Below are 20,848 nucleotides of genomic sequence, written 5' to 3' on the forward strand. Positions count from 1 at the left end.
TTCTCAGGTTGAATTATGTGAGATCTCTTGCTACTGGTGTCTCTGTCCTTCATTTGACTTGAACCCCGGGGTTACCTTTGGTCTCAACCCCCAAACATATGCCACGCGTACAATGGAACGAACAAAACTTGGCTCCGCAACGTTCACCTCCTGCGCTGCGTTGCATGTACTATATTTTGTAAATGACAAACCTTTAAATGCTTTTTTTCATGTTTCCAATATTTTGACTATGCTTTTTTTTAACCAAAACCATATAATACTTGAATTTTTGCCGTTCGTTTTATTGCCTGATAACGTTTTCCTAACTATTGTTGCAACTTACAAATACGGAGGTAGCTGTCCCTAGCAAAAAAAGGACGAATATATCACTTCCCATTTAAAAAGGACAACATGGTATAAAATCATCTAGGGCCCGTTTGGATGCTGATAAGATTTTGATTTGTAATTCTCACATTTGCAGCCCTTTTTGCGTTGACATTTGCATCCGGATCAAATCCTTGAATTTCCAATTTAGCCGGTGACAGTGAAAAAATTCAGTATGTGGAAATAAGTAATTGGAAATCCACATATGTGGCAATTTCCTTCCCTCTCTAGGCTCCTCAACCTCTCCCATCCACTAGGAAGTACCCCCTTTCCCTCTATGTCTCCCTCAACATGAGCTGGCAGATCTATTCATTCTGTACTCAAAACTCAATTCCAAATCCAAATACAAAATATGACGTATACAAACGGGCCCCTACAGTTTGAAGGGTTAGGATCACTCTATAGGGGGCGAGGGGAGGGACAAAGCCAAAGGGGGTGGATTTATAATTAGACTTTTTATAGTTGAAAGTTTGGTACCCACTTGTACATTGCTATTATCCTCTAGAATCACATTCCCCCAATTACTTAAATGCAAAGTCGCGGACCACCGAAGCACACAGCTGAGCCGACACGCTGCGCCACTTAATTACTGTAGACACGCGCACCACTATAATCTCTTTCATCGGACTACAAAACTAATTATCAGCTAGAGAGAGAGAGAGAGAGAGAGAGAGTAATATCAGGATTCGTTTTCTCTCGGTAAAGCTTAGTGTAGGAAAATAGATCCCGATCTTTGCTGGAATTTCTTCAATATCTGATTTCAGGTATTCCAAACCCTCGATTTCTACTTTTCTTAATGCTTTAGATCGTGTTATCTGCTGTTTGCTGAGAAATGCTTTTTAATTTTAGGTAATCTGATGATTCACACGTTTTCTACATTTTTCGCGAATCAATTTGGTTTGGATTTTGGTGATTTTTTGATATACTCGTAACGGAATCGATTTTATGGATCTGGTTGCCGAAACATATATATGATTCTTGTTAAGAAAAGCTTCTTGTTTTTTTTTTTTTTTATGGTTTTTTCAAGTCTCGATGTGTTGTTGTTCTTGACTCAATTGCTGAATTCGTGATCTTTTTTTTTTTTGGATTGATGTACAATATATGCTTTTAGAATTCCGATTGTTCAACGTTCAGCTGAGATGATGTAGTAGTATTTACTTGTTTATGGATCTGTGACAATTAGATTGGGTTAATGTTTATAAAATTGTGATGAGTTTTTGTTGTTTTTTATCGCAAAGTTGTGTTTTTTCTTGATTTGTATTTAGATGGATAGGGAAGTTAAATAAATTTCTATCATGAATTTCTTTCCTTTTGTGTTTTCTCTGTGTAATATCCAGGGTGCAGAGTTGCAAATCTCACATGATATCATTAATTACCTCAATTTTCACTAATATGTTGTATAATTCAATCGTATCTTGAAAGTGATGCTAGTACTGTCATTCTTAATTCTTTGTTTTCCTGAATTATGTATTTGAATTGGAGTACTCACTGGATTGTATCCATGAGTTTTCTTCATTTAGAATAGCTTAACTCCATCACACCATTTCTTTTATTTGTTTCTTTATTCCCTATCAGTGTAAAGATTCATTCTCACCATCCTAGAGATCCACCACAACCATGTCAAGAAGGCAAGTAAATCCCAATAGACGCTTTGCGGACAGTGGGAGTGTTCCATTTGCAGGCTCGTTACATCAAAAATCTCGGTCTTCACCTTTACTAGCAGTTGGCCTGGTTATCTTGGTATTTTCCATCACCTTAGATAAGGATTTCTTTGTCTTTATTGTTATGATTTCATGTCTTTTGACATTTTTTTTGTGATTACCTTGACATTTAATCTTTATTGTTGTGATGTAAGGTTTTCGGTCAAATCCTGAGTCTCTTGTCTGTTGAAATTTTCAGGGTGCGTTCCTTCTTATTGGCTATTCTTATAGTGGTTCAGGTTTGTATTGGATTCCCGACATACATTTCATTATACAGCTGAATAAAATTGGCCCTGTTGTCTCTGCATGATGGGAAAGTTAATTTATGCTACCATACGTAGCCAAGGGACCAATGAAAGTGTATTCCCTTTATCTATTTCGATGTGATACTATTACTCCTCATTGTTGGCCTTTTTTTTCTCTGGTTAAGGGCTGCTTTTTAGGAATATTTAGTTTACATTTCACTATATTTATTACTATATATCCTTTTCAAATCAACTGAACATTAAGTTTTCATGTTATAGGTGGCTTTGGCGGAGATAAAGAGGCTCTTAGCAAGGTTGAAGGTAATTCATTTGATTTTTTTTAATTGTTATTAGGGTACCCGTACCATTTTTTCAGCGTTTTCCATACGCAGAGGAATTATCTTGGCAGGCTATGGATAATCTAGGGTATATACATATCTTTTATCTTAGGTATAATTGTATAGTTGGTGGGTCAGCTGTGGGTGGAGCTGGAGGGTAATTACTCTAGTGTTATAACTTGGGATATGAAGCATAACCAGGCTTGTGGAGGATAGCGAATAGCCTATATTATCAATTGTGATTGAGATCTTAGACTTGAATGGGGCTATTAATGTGTTCTACTCAGGGGACTTCCTGTGAAGCCAATGGGATAGTGCTTTTGTCAAAAGGTTGTAATAAGATTGAAGTTGAGTATTGAGCAAGGTATGCCTTCTAATGGTTTTACTTTCTTTTGACAATGAAAATTTAGTGCTTATCCGGCAAACAAAAAGAAATGGATGATTTCATAGATAATGGATACAAACAAATAACTTTTTTTTAGCGACGAGCTCTGCTAAGTACTCACTTTTTTTCTCAATAGATAATGGTTTCTAACAACTAAGTAATTTAATTATTTCTTAATAATTTACTAAGGGAAATGATTTCAGCGCTCCATTGTTGTGATAAACATACGCTCCACTTCTTTGTCGTGTAGTATTTAAAGGTTTTTAAGAGCTTTTTGAAAACCGTAATATTCCTCTGACAGCCCTTTAAATGCTACACGATATAAATTGGAGCGCCTGTTTATCAAAACATTGGAGTGCAGAAATCATTTCCCTTTACTAAACATCAACATGTTTGTGGTTCTGTTGTTTTCTAGAAGATAAAAAGGGCAAGGCATGCATGTTCCTTTACAACATGCAAACATGTTGATGTTTGGTAAATTATTACATCTAGGGTGTCAAGAGTAAATGGTTTGTATCTTCTTTCAATTGCTGGCTAGCTCGTGTCATAAGTGTGATATATAAGAGTTCAAACAGTTTCAGGTCAATTTTCTTTTTGCTTTGAACTTTGCCTTAGTGGCTGAAAAGCTGGAGGAACTGAGGGAATAAATTAAAATGCCCGATCAATCCACTTAGGGTTGATAGCCCACTTTGAATCCACAAATTTGCAAGATAGGAGAAGATTCGTGCAAGGAGCACGCCTCTTGGGAACATAAGAAAACAGTCATGATTTGTGGAATTTGTATATTTGCGACAAGATTTGGGTGTTATTTATACGGATGCTATTGTTTTCTCTTTTTTTTCCCTATTTTTTCGTAGTATTTCATCTTTTGATGTTAGATTTATATGTGTAATATACTGTTTGACTGTTTACACTATTAGGCTGGACCTATCAAGTTAGGTATGCTTTTGGTTTCTTAATTTTATTTCTAATGATTTATGGCATATTCATTACTTTTAGATCTTTACTATGTTGATGAGCACATCGACAACCTATTAATTTGCTTGTTTGACAAGTTATTTTTGTTACTACTTGAGCTTAAAATCTAGAAACAATTATTTTAACTAAAGAAATGATCAATTAAACAATAAAATTGGTAAAATACTGACATAACTGCATAAGTACTAATAGGTCCCATGTTTAAAAACAATTAGGAAAAAGAAGCTAATCATTGGAAACCTAAAAATGGGAAAATATAAAAGAGAAGTAAAAAGTGGGCACCTCGACCGATCATACTCATAACATGTAGGCTAGCTAGCTCTATAACAGTTAAAAAAAGCACATGTTAAATAAAATGGATGATTAAAAGTTAAAACTAAAATTAAAAAATATTGCATGTTCCGAGCCTTGGCGCAACGGTAAGGTTGCTCCATTGTGACCTGGTGGTCACGGGTTCGAGTCACGGAAACAGCCTCTTTGCAAAGTAGGGGTGAGGCTGCGTACATCTAGCCTTCCCCAGACCCCGCAATGGCGGGCGCCTCGTGCACTGGGCTGCCCTTTTTATTGCATGTTGTGGTGTTTTGGGACCTTGAGAATTTGCATCTTCCAATTCACATACATATCACTGATGGTTGATATGTATCGTTTCAGCCTCCGGCCGATACACTGACCGTTTCCGATATTTAAAACTCAACGGACTGCGGACACCATTTTCTTATACATACATGTGTGTGTGTGCGTGCACATATGTATGTATATTTAAAAAAAATGATTGGCTAGTGATGGCCTTTTGAGACTTATGATAGCCTTTAGCAACTAATTAGAAAAATTCAAAAATATAAATAAAGAGACGAGTCCCATTATTAAACCAGTGGAGTGCGAACCACGCAAGCAGGAAACACCCTTAGAAATGGGAAATTGCGTTTCCGAAACGGGAAATGGGACGATTCCCCAAAAATGGGAAAGCGTGTACTGAAGCATGGGAATCACATTTCCAGAATTGAGGAATCAGGTTTCCAAAATTGGGGAATCATGTTTTTATTTTCTGGGTGGGTAGAGGGAACTAGGTATTTACATGTAAAGTCATGGTGGGTATAGGGAACTGGGTATTTACATATAAAGTCACTTAAGTAAATGTCTTTGCTATTTAATATTTACGTGTAAATAAGGGAATACCTCCCATTTGGATTTATTAAAAATAGTTTCAAGACGAAATTCTAAGAGGATAAAAAGTCAACTTTCGAGTTCTAGTACAAAATCCGACCCTTTTCGGTCATTTAGGACTTGTGAAAATCTTAACCTCCAAACAATGGGGTATTTTGCCAATTTTAAAATTCATAAAATCTATCATGTTCAAACTTTTATTAAATGTCAAAAGTCCGGTGGAAAAAAATCTCATAATTTGGTCTCTAAATTTTTTTATATAGTCAGGCACTAGTCAACACAGACATTTCGATTGACAATGACTTTTCTTTATATAAATGTTGATGTAAATATTTGCTTCACCTTTTTTGAATGATTTAAATATTTGGTTAATATAATTGTTTCTTATATATTTTTTTAGTAATTTTAATTTTTTTGGATTTTTTTAAAATTTTCAACTATTAAAAAGTATATCCTCTGACCCTTCCCGCATCCCACTTCTCACCTTCCCGGGAGCCTGCGCTTCCTGCGCTGGGAACCTTGGTGCGAACTTACACACACACACATATATATTATACGTATACACACACACACATATATATTATACGTACACACACACACACATTTTTTTTTTTGGTAGGTAAGCTGGGATCAAACATCCGACCTCAAGGATGAGATACAAAGCCTCAACCATTGAGCTACAAATCCAACCCCTATATACATATACACATACGTATACTTATACACGCAAATGCATATACAGTCCTCATCAGTTGCAGGTTTGGTGGCCGAAATTGGCTTGGCTTCGCCAAAATCCCTCATCTCTAGCAGTCCAGCTCGCAAAGTGTCCCTCTCACAGTAGGGAATCTCCCCCTCGCCTTGCTCTGTTACGTGGTCGTTCGCTAGTCTGCTCTTAACCTTGAACAACTATTCATTGAAAGTTCCCTTGCCCCACTCTTGCTTTTGTTCCAGGTTTTCACTGTCCATGCAAGCAATTAAAGTGAGCCTACTACAATAATTCAGATGATAAATGTTAAAGCCCAAATGAAACCCATGCTAGCTCTCCTTGGTTATGAAAACCCCAGTTCATAGATTAGACGCATCGGAAAATGGGCAGTGAGACATCCTTGAGATAATCATAGTAAAGAAGTGCTCTTCCAGTTTGTTTGCATGCATATCAGCAGAAATTCTTACTTTGGCTATATATGGGGATTGTAAACGTTCATTTGTGCTAGTTATTTATTTATAAAGTATCGGAGTATATCATCTTGTTTAGATCGAGCCATTTATACTCATTTTTTAGATTTCAACATTTTGTTCATCTATGCAGGCGACCTTTCATGCATGTTAGAAGTTCAAAGATCAATACCTATTCTAAAGAAAGTATATGGTGATAGCATGCATAAAGTTTTACATGTAGGCCCTGAAACCTGTTCAGCGGTTGCTAAATTGTTGAAAGAAGAGGATACTGAAGCTTGGGGTGTGGAACCATATGAAATGGAAGACGCTGATAGTACTTGCAAGAGTCTTGTTCGCAAGGGCATTGTGCGCGTGGCTGATATCAAGTTTCCTTTACCCTATAGGCCAAAATCATTTTCTCTAGTTATTGTGTCCGATGCATTGGATTACTTGTCCCCAAAGTACCTTAACAAGACTCTTCCAGACTTAGCGAGAGTATCCATGGATGGCCTTGTTATTTTTGCTGGTAATTTCCTAGGCAGTTCTTTAGCATTGCACGCCTTTGTAAACTTTCATTGCATTTCTCATATTTCATGTTTGAACAAGTCTTCTCTAACCCTATAAAAAAAGTCTTCTTTAACTAATAGGTAATTCATGAAATACTCATGGATCTTAACATTGCATGCATTCTTTTGCTCCCAGAGTTTTTATCTGTGGTTTCAAGATATTCCTATCCCGTACTAATAAGCCATAAATACCTTCATTATTTTGCAAGTTTCCTTCAAATTTTCATGAATGAAAATCAATGTTTGCTGCATAATTGTTATTAGAACCATTTTTCTTTACACAGTACCAACATCTCGATAAAATTCACTGCCTTCGAAATTGCACCCAGGACAATGTAATGCACGCTATCCTTGCCATTATGGTTTGTTTTGGATCTTATTCAATTACTTATGTTATACCTTTAATTATGGATACAGACATATTATAGATAATTCATGGATAGATGTTATCAACTATTATGGTGCAATATGTGCATTAATTGTATTATAGTATGGCTATATTGCATGCCATTTTGCTAAGTACAATAACTAAAATAAGCCTTATTCATTTGTTTATACTTTTACATTTGGTATGTTTTAATTTTTTTCTTGTACATTATCCTTGCATGTGAGTTTTGTACCAACTATTAAGTGAACCTTACATGTCATTGTTGCTGCTCATAATGTTATATGACTTTGCTATGTTACTCTTTTAGAACATTACCATAAGCTTGGAAGGGGTTGCCCATCAAAAAAAAGTTTGGAAGGAGATATTTCTTTTCCTTTTTTGGGTGTTAACAAAATGATTGTAATATATTCTTGAAACTGGTTAAATTTTTTATTTTCTCATTAATACAAAAGTGGCACTGAACATAATTTTCACAATTTCTGGCTGTAAATGTTTATTTGTATTTTCTTCGATGGGTATTTCAAATCACTAAATTGTTTTAAATCTCCTAAAACTGATATCCTTTGGTTCTTCTCCTTCTCTCTTCTCTCTTCTTCTTCTTCTTCTTCTTCTTCTTCTTTTTGAATGGTAAGAGACTTTCATTGATAAGAAACAGAGACCGAAGCGATCCCTGGAATACAATGATAAAGCTGAGCACCTGCTAAAGGAAAAAAATTCTTCTCCTCTTCTTCTTCTCTTCTGCTTCTTTTTCTCTTTTCCCCTCTATCTTCTATTTCTCCTCCCCATTGGGTCATATCAATTTATGGTGCTAGCAGTTTTATGCGCTGTTCCAAAACTCCCCATATCAGTCGTTGAGTCGCCTTAGTCGCTTTTACTTGGGCCGAGTTCTTGTTCAAGTTCGAATTTTGCCCCATAAAGTAAATAAAACTCCTTTGAGTCACCCAAGCTATCACCACATCAAATCGTTGACTTGGCTGTGTCAACCAATTACTCCGCTAGTTTTATGAGATGCTCTCCTGTCATAGTCAATGATCGGGAGCAAGAAAGGTATTACGTTAGAATGATCTGGCTCGCTTCTTTAGAAATGTATTATTCTTTGTAATGAATGTGATGCGTCACAGGACCCATGGAAAAAGCATCTTTACAGTTGCTTTCAATTTTTTATGCATATCTGTGTGCTTCTGTTAGTTAATCGAATTGATGTGTCGCATGGATATAGCTATTTCATTATAGTGTTTGCACAGCCAAGATTTCCTATGATGTTTTATTTCTTGTAAAGCATAACTAATATTCAAAAGAATTGCAATATTCAAAAGATTTCCTATGATGTTTTTTGGTAGTAAAATAGTATTCATTGCTGTTCTTTTTCTATGTGCAGGCTATCCAGGTCAACCGAGAGCTAAGGTTTCGGAGCTATCCAAATTTGGAAAACCAGTAAGTGCTACAACTCATATGATAATTCTGTTTCTGTTGTGTTATTTATTTGTGGAATATGTCTTCTTGGATGCATTAGTCTTTAGTTAAATAGTTAGTAGGTGATTGAATTTATCGGTGCTCACCTGATAGCATATCCTTCTTTATTATAAACTACATCAATAATTTTCTCTAGAGCATGTATCAGTGTAAAACCTTCTATGTAATTCTTTCATCAAAAGGTTCAACTAATTGTGTCATTTATTTATAAAAAAATGCACCATTTGGATTTTAGCTGCTGATATTGGCACTACCATGTTTTAATAATTGCACAAACTCAGCTTGTATTTTCTTTTTTATTTTGTTTCTGAGAGCTTTTTAGGAACTGTAATAACCTTTGACAACTGTTTAAATAATAAAACACATGATGAGTTAGTGCAATTATCAAAACATGGTGGTGATGATATCAGCAGCCTTGAACATTTTATCACAAAAATTCAAACAAAGTGAAACAAAAAAGTGTAATCATTATTCATCTGTAAACACCTGCGACAGATCCAAAGCATTCTATATGGGTGGAATGTATACACAAGTTGTGGGTCTGTTGGAGACTTGGAGTGTCCTAGGTCCGATTAGATAATAACAGAATACGGTTGGACCTAGGACATCGGATGGTCTGATTCAAAATGATCGTGACCCAGACACTGAAAGTAGTGTCCGAGGAATTCTCCATTTAAGATCTGTCCGAGAAGGATCTAAATGGATTGTGACCTGGACATTGGTGGACGCGATCAAATTGGATTCTTTGACAGCCCTACATGCAAGCCCACAAGTCTACAACATTGTTTGTCACATATTATTTTAAGAAATCTATTTTTCTGATGCTTGCTTTCATTGCCATCTTGCATGTATTAATGCTTGTTCATATTTATAATTCCATTATTAGTGGGTGAGGCCTTCCCTCAGAATGTCATGCAAAACATATTCCAAGATTACAGCTGGTGCATTTTCATGGAAGACAAGCTTCTTGCAAAACATATTATCAAGATTTATAGTCTCTAATACGAAATGAAATGACAAAGCATCTTTACATGCATATGAGATGACATTCTGTAATGTTTTCTTCAAGGCAAAATTGCGTAGTTCGTCTTGGTGGATACGGTATTTTGTTCAGACCGGCCTAGAAGAGAACGAATCTGCCATCAAAAAGTTCGAACAGGCTGCAAACAAGAGGTCATACAAGCCGAGCTGCCAAATTTTCCATCTCAGCTCATACCGCTGATTTCAGCAGGTCTGAGAGGTTCCCACGTAAGCCCCAAAATACATCAATCGTCTTCGGCTCTTATCAGAATCACATCCATCTTGCGGTAATTCAATTGGGCGGGTGAGATCAGCTGTCTATTATCATTATTTTGTTCTCTAACAGTAAGATTGGCAGATATTTGTTGATTGAATTTTTCTGGATAAGTTAGCATGAACTTATTTTCTCAATGTATTCGTGAAAATTAAGTTTAACGACATGATAATTATTTTTCTCTTAGCTTGGCCCAGTCCAGGCTTCCACTTTTCTGTCGAGAGGCATCATAAGCTTTTGATCTGGTTGAGGAAAGTTACCCATGCATTTTTCAACTTCTCATAAGAAAATCCCTCCATCTTCTGTTGCATAACAACTCCTTTTCCCGACCTTTTTCATGTCAAGTGCTGCAACCAAACGGGGCCTAAGGGGCGGTTTGGATGTAAGAATATGTTTTTTTTTTTTTGTGAATTTTCTCTGATCAGGAGCAGTTTTTATAATGTAATATCCCTCTATGTAGCAAGGGATTTGCTAGACTTTAGCAGAAAGGCATTTCACGGCTGGCTGTTGCATGTGAGAGCAGCCACCTCAGATGGATTAAATGTACAAGACAAAATCTGCTGAAAATTGAGCCTATGTGGCTGCTCTCTCATGCAGCATCCAGCCCAGCGTCTAGAAATCGGTTAATCGGTAAAGATACATGTACTTGGTGTTCCGCCCTTTTTGCGAAAGTTTCTAGCAAATGCCACATAACAAAGGCCTTAATGATCATTTGGGCACGTACTATTATGTTAGGACCCAACAAATGAATGATTTGGATCTTCCAATAAGGTGGGCTCCCGTATTTTTAAATAATCAACGACAACGTAAGTCTTACCAGCTACAGTAGTTTTTCCTTCTAGGTATTGTTTAAAATATTCAGCATTTGATTAACCCACTTTCCATGGGTTTTTTTTTAAACTTAAATTTGAAATTTGTTCTTAAGGAAAACTGCAAACCGACTAGACCCAGGGAATTCTAGTTCCATAGATTTTTTTTTCCCATAAAAAAATATATTTCCACAATCTTTTTTCCCCCCTGTATCCAAATGCCCCATGAATGAAGGGGGAACATCTTTATGGTTCGGATGTTTCATGTAAAATCTTTTTCTCTGATGTTCTTGTGTATTTTCCTTTGTGAGTATAAATAGGTCTAACATTGACAATTACAACTATGTTCTCATATATCTTTTGTAAAAGCATGCTAAATTATTTTATGCAGCCCCCATTTTGAACACCCAATCCCCATGTTCTACATTTATGCAGACTGATGTTTGGAAATTCCACTTTACGATCCAATTTGGACCAGTCTTATAAAAACTATCAAGGCCAAGCACAAAGAAAATGCATTTGGTTCAAGACATTCTTAGGAGATTCTGATTTCACAAATGAGTAGATATCTGTAAGAGTCTAGAGCTGAGGTTGAATTCCAATTTCCTAATGCAACTTGGGTCCAGCCCTGTATCAGTTTCCGCCCAGAAATGTATTAGATTCAACCTGAATTCGACCCGATTATAAGGTGAAAACTCAATCTGATGAACCCGAAACTCCAATGGAAACTGATAAGAGTCCCCAATATTATTGCTCCAATCGCCTTCTTGGAGTTCTTTCCATGCATCCAATCCCTGTAAAACAGGTGAATTCAATAATGGGCTGAATTGTATTTGCTCTCCACACCCCAAATCTCTGTAAAACAAAGGAATCCAATAATGGGTTGAATGGTACTTGCTCTCATTTTGCTCCTTTGAATGCTGCCATGTTTGACATTTCACTCATGGAGCCGCAACTGATCTTTATGACCTCAAGTTCGAATTCCTCAAGATGTACACTGGTTCATGCTTCATTCCTTTGTTCAAAAGACCAGAAGCTAAGTTACCGTTAGTTTTATCCCCCAGAACTAATTGTAAGCATTGCTTACTGATAAATCATGCATACATTTCATCCTCACCAATAATCCCCACAAGAACACCTCCCTTCCTTAAAACAATGAAACCTATGTGCATCCCTGACAGTAATCTCTCTCCCCACAATGGCAGAAATGAACTTAATAGCATTATGGCAATCCCCACAGATCCTAAGGTTCTTCACCACAAGTAGAGGCAACCCATCTGGGGTGCTAATCAAACCAAACCCAATTGCAAGCTTCTCACTATGATGTCCCAATCTCATCTCCTTCTCTCCTTCCTTTGCATCATCCCTAACCAAAGCCCATCTCACATCTGGTAGATATCCAGCCACCTTCATCTTCCTTGACATCTCCTCTAAAAACTCATATATCTCCTTTGTCCTAGGGTGTGAACTATCCCCGGCAAAAAAGATATGGATCTCCTTTTTCACCTCAATCCAACTACATCCTGGTTTCTTCCTCACTCCTCTATCTCTCATCAATTTTCTAACCATTGCCACCTCATCCCATCTCCCTGCACTTGCATACATGTTTGCAAGCATAACGTAAGCAGCAGCATTGGAAGGCTCCAGCTTAAGAAGTTGATCTGCTACCTTAACTCCAAGCTCTACATTCCCATGAGTCCTACATGCACCCAACAACGCTGCCCAACCGATCGAGCCTGGATCAAATGGCATTGTCTCAACCAACCTTTGGGCTTCGTCTAATTTACCCGCTCGGCCAAGTAGATCGATCATACAAGAATAATGCTCTGCAACTGGTTTGATCCCGAATTTTTCATCCATTAGTTTGAAATAATTCCAACCTTCCTCAACCTTTCCAGTGTGCACACACGCGGAAAGAACAGATATGAAAGTGATGCTTGTGGGTGCATTCTCCGACTCAAGCATTTGGTGGAACAAGACCAATGCCTTGATCCCTAGCCCGTGCTGGGCATAACCCGCGATCATTGAGTTGAATGAGACAGAATTGCGCTCTGCCATCCTCTCAAACAATTTGCTTCCATCATCAAGATTCCCACACTTGGAGTACATTGCAACCAATGCATTGTTAACCGAGATTCGATTTTTTGGGAATTCAGATTTAATCGCCAAAGAGTGCATTTGTTTCCCCTGCGATGGAGATGAAAGGTTTGAGCATGCACTGATCACACAGACAAAGCTGCAATCATCAGGGTAAAGACCGATCCATTGCATCTTTCGAAAACACTCTAGAGACTCCTCGGAGAATTTGACATTTTGGGAGTAACCCGAAATCATGGTGTTCCAAAGAACCAAATCCGGTTCGAGTACTTCTTGAAACACTTTCTCAGCATCCAAAACGCCACCGCACTTTGAATACAAATCGATCAAACCACTTCCGACGTGGGAATTCCGTTCGAGCCCATGTTTAATTAACTGAGCATGAAATTGGAGTCCACCTCTTAGATCTTCCAAGCTTGTAAATGCAGTCAAAACGCTCGCCCAAGTAAACATGTCCACATTCCATCCTTCATGAACCATTTCTTGAAACAATTTCAAAGCCTTATATCCTTCCTTGTGTTGCCCATAAGCCACAATCATAGAATTCCAAGAAACCTCATCTTTGATCTCACCCATCACATTGAAAACACGCTCCGCATCGGATAAAAACCCGTTATTGCTGTAATTAGTAATCAAAGCATTGTTCACAGAAACATAAGAATCAAACCCAGAATAAACTATGAGTGAATGTATCTGCTTAATGTGATCAGTTACATTGGAACAAGCGGCGATCATAGCGGATAGAGTGAACCCGTCCATGTCGGCATTCAATTCTCGCATTTTGGAGAACATATTGAGGGCTGATTCAATGTTCCCACAGGAAGAATAAGCAGAGATTAGTGTGTTGTAAGAGACGAGATCTGGTTGGGGAATTTGGTCGAATATTTGACGGGCAATGTGGGTTTGGGATTCTTTTGCATAGGCTGACAGGATGGTGTTGTAAGAGAAGACATTTGGTTGGGTAATTTCGTCGAACATCTTGTGGGCTTCTGAAAGAAGGCCACATTTTGAGTATAGGATTATGAAATGGTTGGAGATATAGGTGGAGGGAGGGATGAAAGATTTAACGTAGAGGGTTTGAAGGGCTTTGCCCTTTGAGAGATCTCTCTCTGAGATGCAAGATTTTAGGAGGAGACGAAAACGTTGTAGGTTTGAGAAGATTTGGCTCATTTATCTATTACTAACGGTAATGTACTGAGCCTCCTCTAAGTTATTTAAACTAGGAGGGGTGGGCCCAACTCCTTTAATTAGACAATACGTTACTGATGGGCCCGATGATCTAGACCATCCATTTGTTCCTCGTGATAACCGTCCAAATAATGGTCTATTTCCACGCTCGTTGAATCTTGATCGTAGATCTATTTGTTTTCAAGGTTGGAGAATGGGATGTAATTGTAAATGACAATGGAAGGGCCAGGATGGGTCCAGGAAGTTCATAATAGGGCCCATGGTTCAAACATCTTTTACTTGATGGGTCTCGAATTGCCCTTGGACCCACTTTCAAGACTGTCTAAATTGTGGGCTTAGCCTGGGGGATCAAAAAGCCCTCTTTTAAAGCTTTTTATACGCAAAGGCCCGTGGGCTACATGTAAGAAGAATATGATAGAATTTTTGGAGCAAGGAGGGGGGCAACTTGTTGTTGATCAAATGGGTATGTGGTCAAATTCAAGAAGGGTGTGTTAACTAAGATTGTTATGGAGCATAGTATCTAGTTGGACCGGCCACCAGAAAAAGATGAGAGTTTAGTTTATGAGTGTCCTTAGTTAGATTATAATTAAGTCTTAGGCTTGAAGAAATTCTATATAAATTGTATAGAGAGAGGGGTGAGTGGTGGAAATAACATTGGGGCAACAGTTCACATTCAACAAATTACATGTTCAGGAAAGTTAGGATTGCATGATTGGTGTGATTTGCAGAATTAGTGTGATTCTGGGGCTATAGGAGATTCACAGCAAGGCCTATCAAATTGACAGTTCAGATCACTTGAAGGTGAGTCGACCCACTAGTGGGTCTGACTATACTACCATGGGCACGCCCTACTGAAGCAGCTTAGATGACTCACAGAATGAAACAACTTCATATGGTGTGTTTTACAAGGAACTTTCTAGGAAAATACACTTTCCAAATCACCTAATGTTACCATTAATGAGGAATGATAGATGCAAGGGCGCCCTTGCATAAAGAGCAGGAAAAGGGCCATTGATTGGTTCCACGTCATTAAGTGTAACAGTTTAAAATAAGTTGAAAAAGTAAATTCCGTTGTAGTTAATGATGTGGAACCAACCAAGGGCCCTTTTCCGGCTCTTTATACGAGGGCGCCCTTGCGTCTATCATTTCTCTACCATTAATACATCCTAAAACTCAATTAGAAACTACTTATTTTACAAATCAAGGTCAAGTAGGATCACCTCTTCTAACAATAAAACTACTTAATGGTTGAATATTATTTTAAAAGATACTTTTACCCAACAACCCTATAAAATTTCTTTGATTTTCGCTCACTTTCCAAGTTCTTTTCTTTGAAAATGATGCAACTGAAAGTACCCAAAAGAAACTTTGAAGATAATCGAACCTAGTCACTACCTCGTCATGTGTCTAGGAGTCAACGATGACTTTCAAACAAAGGTGGTAGGTAGATATCTTACTACCTTAAAGAATAATGAAATCTCAAATCCTTTCTTTGATAATGACACTCCTATATTTTACACTAACTAGTTGTTATGGGTTGTTATAATACCCACAAAGCAATCTACAGCCAAACAAGTAAAAGGTTAGCAAAATGAAGATTGCATCATTGATTTAGGAGGCTAAATGAGAGAGAGAGAGAGAGAGAGAGAGAGAGAGAGAGAGAGAGAGAGAGGCTTTAGTCGTCCCACTACAACCAGAAATCCAATCTCATCTGCAGTTGGTGCACTATTCAATTGATCCCTTAGAGCGAGATACCTGGGATTTTATTGCCACTTTGGAAGCAAGAGAAGTAGTGCACGTTATAAAAAGGGAATGAATGTTTGAAAAGTGCTCCTTAAACAATGGGCCGGACATCAATGAGGAGGAATGTGTAGTTGCCAAACCTTAACCCATTACCATTGCCTAACCTCTATCATAACAATAATCAGACATGGCAGCGTGGCAAGGAGTATACACCGATCACATTGTGTAACATCCGACCCCTCTCATGACCAATTTTTTATTTATAATAAAAATTGTAGCACTATTTTATTGATAACGTACGTCTTCTCCGGGTGATCCTGTCACCCAACTACATGTATAACGACACTGGAAAATGCAAATTTAAAAGAATGATAAATGAGTTAGGTGATATGGGTCCATTGGAGCGCCCTCGAGGCAGTTTTTTTTTTTTTTTTTTTCAAAAGCGCCCTTCAATTTAGCATTCCCCTCATCTCCTCCCTCGTTCTAGCGAGTGTCCTTCCCGCTCCGATCATAATTGCAACGAAATTTTAATCTCTTATTAATAAATAAATTTTTTTTGATTTGTCTAATCTTATTCAAAATCATTGAAAAACGATCAAAATCATCTCCTCCCTCGTTCATGCGCCTTCGCGGGCTTGCGCCTTGCAACAAAAACATGCGTAGAAAAGCATATATTAGATGGACAACACTTGCATATGGTGTGTCAAACTCATGTTTACAAATTTCAAGCAGTGGACATATTTGTCCAACAAAAAGTGGAGTATCAATACTATGCAACACTACTACAAAAGGCAAGACACTGTAAAAACCACTCTGTCAAGGTACTAGGATCATTTGATGATGTGGGGCTTTGTAAGTGTTAAAAACCAGTCAATATATTTATGCTCTTATCTTCATTCTTACGCCAATTTACCTAACTTCAACTGTATGTAATGAAATTATATGGTCTACACGCATTGTGCGCTGCACGGAATGGATTAAAATGCACGTATAGGTGCCACCTATGACCTGTAAGATCCCACATTAGAAAGGGAGAGAAAGTTCTTGGGCTATATATGTGAACTTCCCTTCTCCCTGTGTAGACGTGTTTTCAACATCTTCAAGGGGCAGGCCCCTCAGAGTGGGTCAGGAATAGTTAGTGCTGCTGAAAAATATAACCGTGGAGGGCGGAAAATCCAAGAACCGGACAATATTTATATAGTGGGGCCGGGGCGTGACAAAATAGTATCAGAGCCGTACCGCCCACAGTACGGTGTGCTAGAGAGGACGCTGGGCCCTAAGGGGGTGGATTGTAAGATCCCACATCGGAAAGGGAGAGAAAGTTCCTTGGCTATATATATGTGAACTCCCCGTCTTCTTGTGTAGACGCATTTTCAACATCTCCAAGTGGTAGGCCCGTGGAGTGGATCGGGCACGGTTAGAGCTGCTGGAAAACAAAACAAGGGAGGGCGGGAAAACCCATAACTAGACAATATTTACACAATGGGGTCGAGGCGTGACACCACCTTTGATGTTTGATTCAAAGAGAGACTCTTATTGGATCGAATATCAAGGGTGGTTCATTGATTACGTACAGCTACGCGGCAACATATAAAAACTTTATTATGTGGAAATTTTATATGGTGTGTGACCGTATAGCCTAGAATTTTTCAAAAGGAATTGTACGGTCCACTTCATAAAATGATCCAAACCGCTCATTTGTTTTGCTGCAATGTATATAGGTTGTGCCCCAAAAAATCAGTTCCATAGGGTGATCCAAACCCTCTTTATTGAAAATATTTTCATGCAAAAAAAAGAGTTCCATAAAAAAAATTAAGCTTAGCTCATCATGCTTAACCTCAATAGTTTGAGAAAACTTATATAGTTAGGGCTTTAGTAATTGACGCTACATAAATTTATAATGTCTTGTGTCTTATTGATTAATCCATGAATTGGCATTATTTTTATGTTGATAATTTATACTCTATTATTTCTAATACTTAATACAAAAATCCAAACATATATGATATAATTGAGTACCTTCTTAGGAAACATTGTCCAAAGTAGATGTTAGTGAACATTAATGTTCTTCAATGTACATACTATACGAAGGTACATACTGTATATAAGTATAAATGAAACATTCTTCAGTCTCTTCGGTGGAATTGGTTATGGGTGTTCACAGTAGCCATGGACTCTAGTGTGGCAGTGGTAGCGGCACCACTGACGGATGCTAGTGGGAAGACTCTCACTTTACAGTTGCAGTAGGAGATCACTATGTTTTCTTCTTGTCATACAAACAAAAATAAAACTTGGTGCACGACAAAAGTGGGTAGAGAAAGGACAAAGAGTTAGACGAAGGAAGTGCCATATAGTTACATATCACTATGTTTTTTGCAATACATTATATAAAATGTGGCCACCAACAATATTAATTAATAGAGCCCCAATTGTAGTTGTTCTCAACTTTTTTATATGAGTCATTGTACATATTTTTCCATCTGAAACATACTGATTGGTCAATTGACAAATAATTTCGGTTGGTGCCAATTTTTTATTACTGAAACTAGCCAATGTTTTTGTTTTACAAGCTAACAAAAGGATGGGCATTTTTTGTTAATGAGTGTGGCTACAATGCTGAGCTCCAACGAAGGTGCAACATATCAAACTATAGACTTAACTATTATAAAAGAGGATGACGGCTAACATATTTCTCCCAAGCAGCAAAGGATTAACTTTTTATGTTAGGTATTTTCAAATTTTTTTTTTATAAAAAACTAATAGTTTTGGTTGTTTTTTCATGAAAGACATTTGGGTATATAATTGGAAAGTAATTTGACTTTCTATACTAAAGATAAAAATATTCAAAAGGAGAGATGCATAAGAGAATCCACAGATTGCAAAAGGTAAGTAATAGTTACCGATAGGTGATTTTTTGTGATTAGGAGAGAGAGAGAGAGAGAGAGAGAGAGAGAGAGAGAGAGAGAGAGAACTAATGAGGAGACACATCCATTGGATGAAAGTGATATGAGAGAGAGTTGTCTTAAAAGACACATCCATTGGATGAAAGAGGGAAGATACCATTGGAAAAGCAGATAAGTAGAAATTGGTGGGAGCACTTTAACTGTATAAAAATAGAGTAGAGGATAAAACATTGAAAAAATAGAGAAGAAAATACTTACAAAGGTGCTCCTCACAAAATACTTCGAAAATACTTAAAAGGGTTATCTCATTTTTAAGTGGTCCTATTGACCTTTACTACAAGAAATATTTCTAAATCTTGACTTTTTATTATTTGCTCGGGTAATCGTCGGAATCACTAAAACTATCTATTTAGTGGGGCTATGTTAAAGTCGTCACTATTATCTTTAGTGACACATCTATAATGGTGACTCAATGGCGACGAATTTGTCGCCCCTAAAACCTTTTAGTGGCGACTTCAAGATATTTAGTGATGACTATTTTCGCTACTTAAGAGCTTGTTTCTTGTAATCCATACAAATATCATTATTCTTTTACTTATTTTTGGGAGTTTGGTTCATTATTTGTTTACTTATAATAATTATTACTGCCCATTTTTCACAAGAGATTGTCCTACATTGTATTCTATGAGCAGAGATTCCAAGAGCCACCTGCATTTTATTTTCGGATATTATCCAATTGTGAATAAATCTACTGAAAGTACCTTAAGACGCGCACCTTGCCCTTTATTTCTTTTATTATTATATGTTATTCCTCTCAGCATCATCATTTTCAAATTAGGGCTTAGCCTATTTCCCCCAACAGTTTCATCTTCCATATTTTTCACCTCTACTTTTTACCGGGAAAATCACCAAATTATCATTGCCGAGCCCATTTCCACAAAAGTGCAAAAAAAAAGCTTCTTCCAGACGCAATGGTGCACCAATATAATTCTAGTCTTGCACGAAGAAAACATGCAGATGTCCACAAGCTATACTGCACCACACCGATCACATGGTCTTAGGAGAGTACAAATAACACACGTAATGCATCTCAGAGTCGTCCCTCACCTGCTTTCTATAAATCTTTTTGACGAAACTCCATTCATATATATATATATATGAATGGAAAAACGATCAAAGGGAGTCTCATGCGCCTTCGCGGGCTTGCGCCTTGCAACAAAAACATGCGTAGAAAAGCATATATTAGATGGACAACACTTGCATATGGTGTGTCAAACTCATGTTTACCAATTTCAAGCACACTTGGACATATTTGTCCAACCAAAAGTGGAGTATCAATACCATGCAACACTACTACAAACGGCAAGACACTGTAAAAACCACTCTGTCAAGGTACTAGGATCATTTGATGATGTGGGGCTTTGTAAGTGTTAAAAACCAGTCCATATATTTATGCTCTTATCTTCATTCTTACGCAATTTACCTAACTTCAACTGTATGTAATTAAATTATATGGTCTACACGCGTTGCGCGCTGCACGTAATGGATTACAACGTACGTATAGGTGCCACCTATGACCTGTAAGATCCCACATTAGAAAGGGAGAGAAAGTTCTTGGGCTATATATGTGAACTCCCCTTCTCCCTGTGTAGACGTGTTTTCAGCATCTCCAAGGGGCAGGCCCCTCAGAGTGGGTTAGGAACAGTTAGTGCTGCTGAAAAATAAAACCGTGGAGGGCAGAAAATCCCAGAACGGACAATATTTATATAGTGGGGCCGGGGTGTGACAAAATAGTATAAGAGCCGTACCGCCCATAGTATGGTGTGCTAGAGAGGACGCTGGGCCCTAAGGGGGTGGATTGTAAGATCCCACATTGGAAAGGGAGAGAAAGTTCCTTGGCTATATATGTGAACTCTCCATCTTCCTGTGTAGACGCATTTTCAATATCTCTAAGTGGTAGGCCCGTGGAGTGGGTCGGGCACGATTAGAGCTGCTGGAAAACAAAACAAGGGAGGGTGGGAAAACCCATAACTGGACAATATTTACACAATGGGGT

General features: G+C 37.7%; 2 protein-coding genes across 2 annotated transcripts; one reads left to right on the forward strand and one right to left on the reverse strand.

Moving 5' to 3' along the window:
* Nucleotides 1-974: 974 nt before the first annotated feature.
* Nucleotides 975-10,238, forward strand: LOC143876146 (putative pectin methylesterase CGR3). Its single transcript, XM_077377821.1, has 7 exons — nt 975-1,127; nt 1,939-2,103; nt 2,263-2,302; nt 2,588-2,629; nt 6,483-6,857; nt 8,664-8,719; nt 9,828-10,238. Exons 2-7 carry the CDS (start codon nt 1,981-1,983, stop codon nt 9,978-9,980), a joined length of 789 nt encoding a protein of 262 aa, XP_077233936.1. The 5' UTR covers nt 975-1,127; nt 1,939-1,980; the 3' UTR covers nt 9,981-10,238.
* Nucleotides 10,239-11,216: 978 nt separating this feature from the next.
* On the reverse strand, nt 11,217-14,578 carry LOC143875765 (Pentatricopeptide repeat (PPR) superfamily protein). The gene has a single exon (XM_077377369.1). It carries the CDS (start codon nt 14,126-14,128, stop codon nt 11,975-11,977), a length of 2,154 nt encoding a protein of 717 aa, XP_077233484.1. The 5' UTR covers nt 14,129-14,578; the 3' UTR covers nt 11,217-11,974.
* Between the last annotated feature and the right edge of the window lie 6,270 nt (nt 14,579-20,848).

This window comes from Tasmannia lanceolata, unplaced genomic scaffold (genome assembly GCF_043159265.1).
Source record: "Tasmannia lanceolata isolate RefF3 unplaced genomic scaffold, GAP_Taslan_0.1 ptg000004l, whole genome shotgun sequence".
NCBI lineage: Eukaryota > Viridiplantae > Streptophyta > Magnoliopsida > Canellales > Winteraceae > Tasmannia > Tasmannia lanceolata.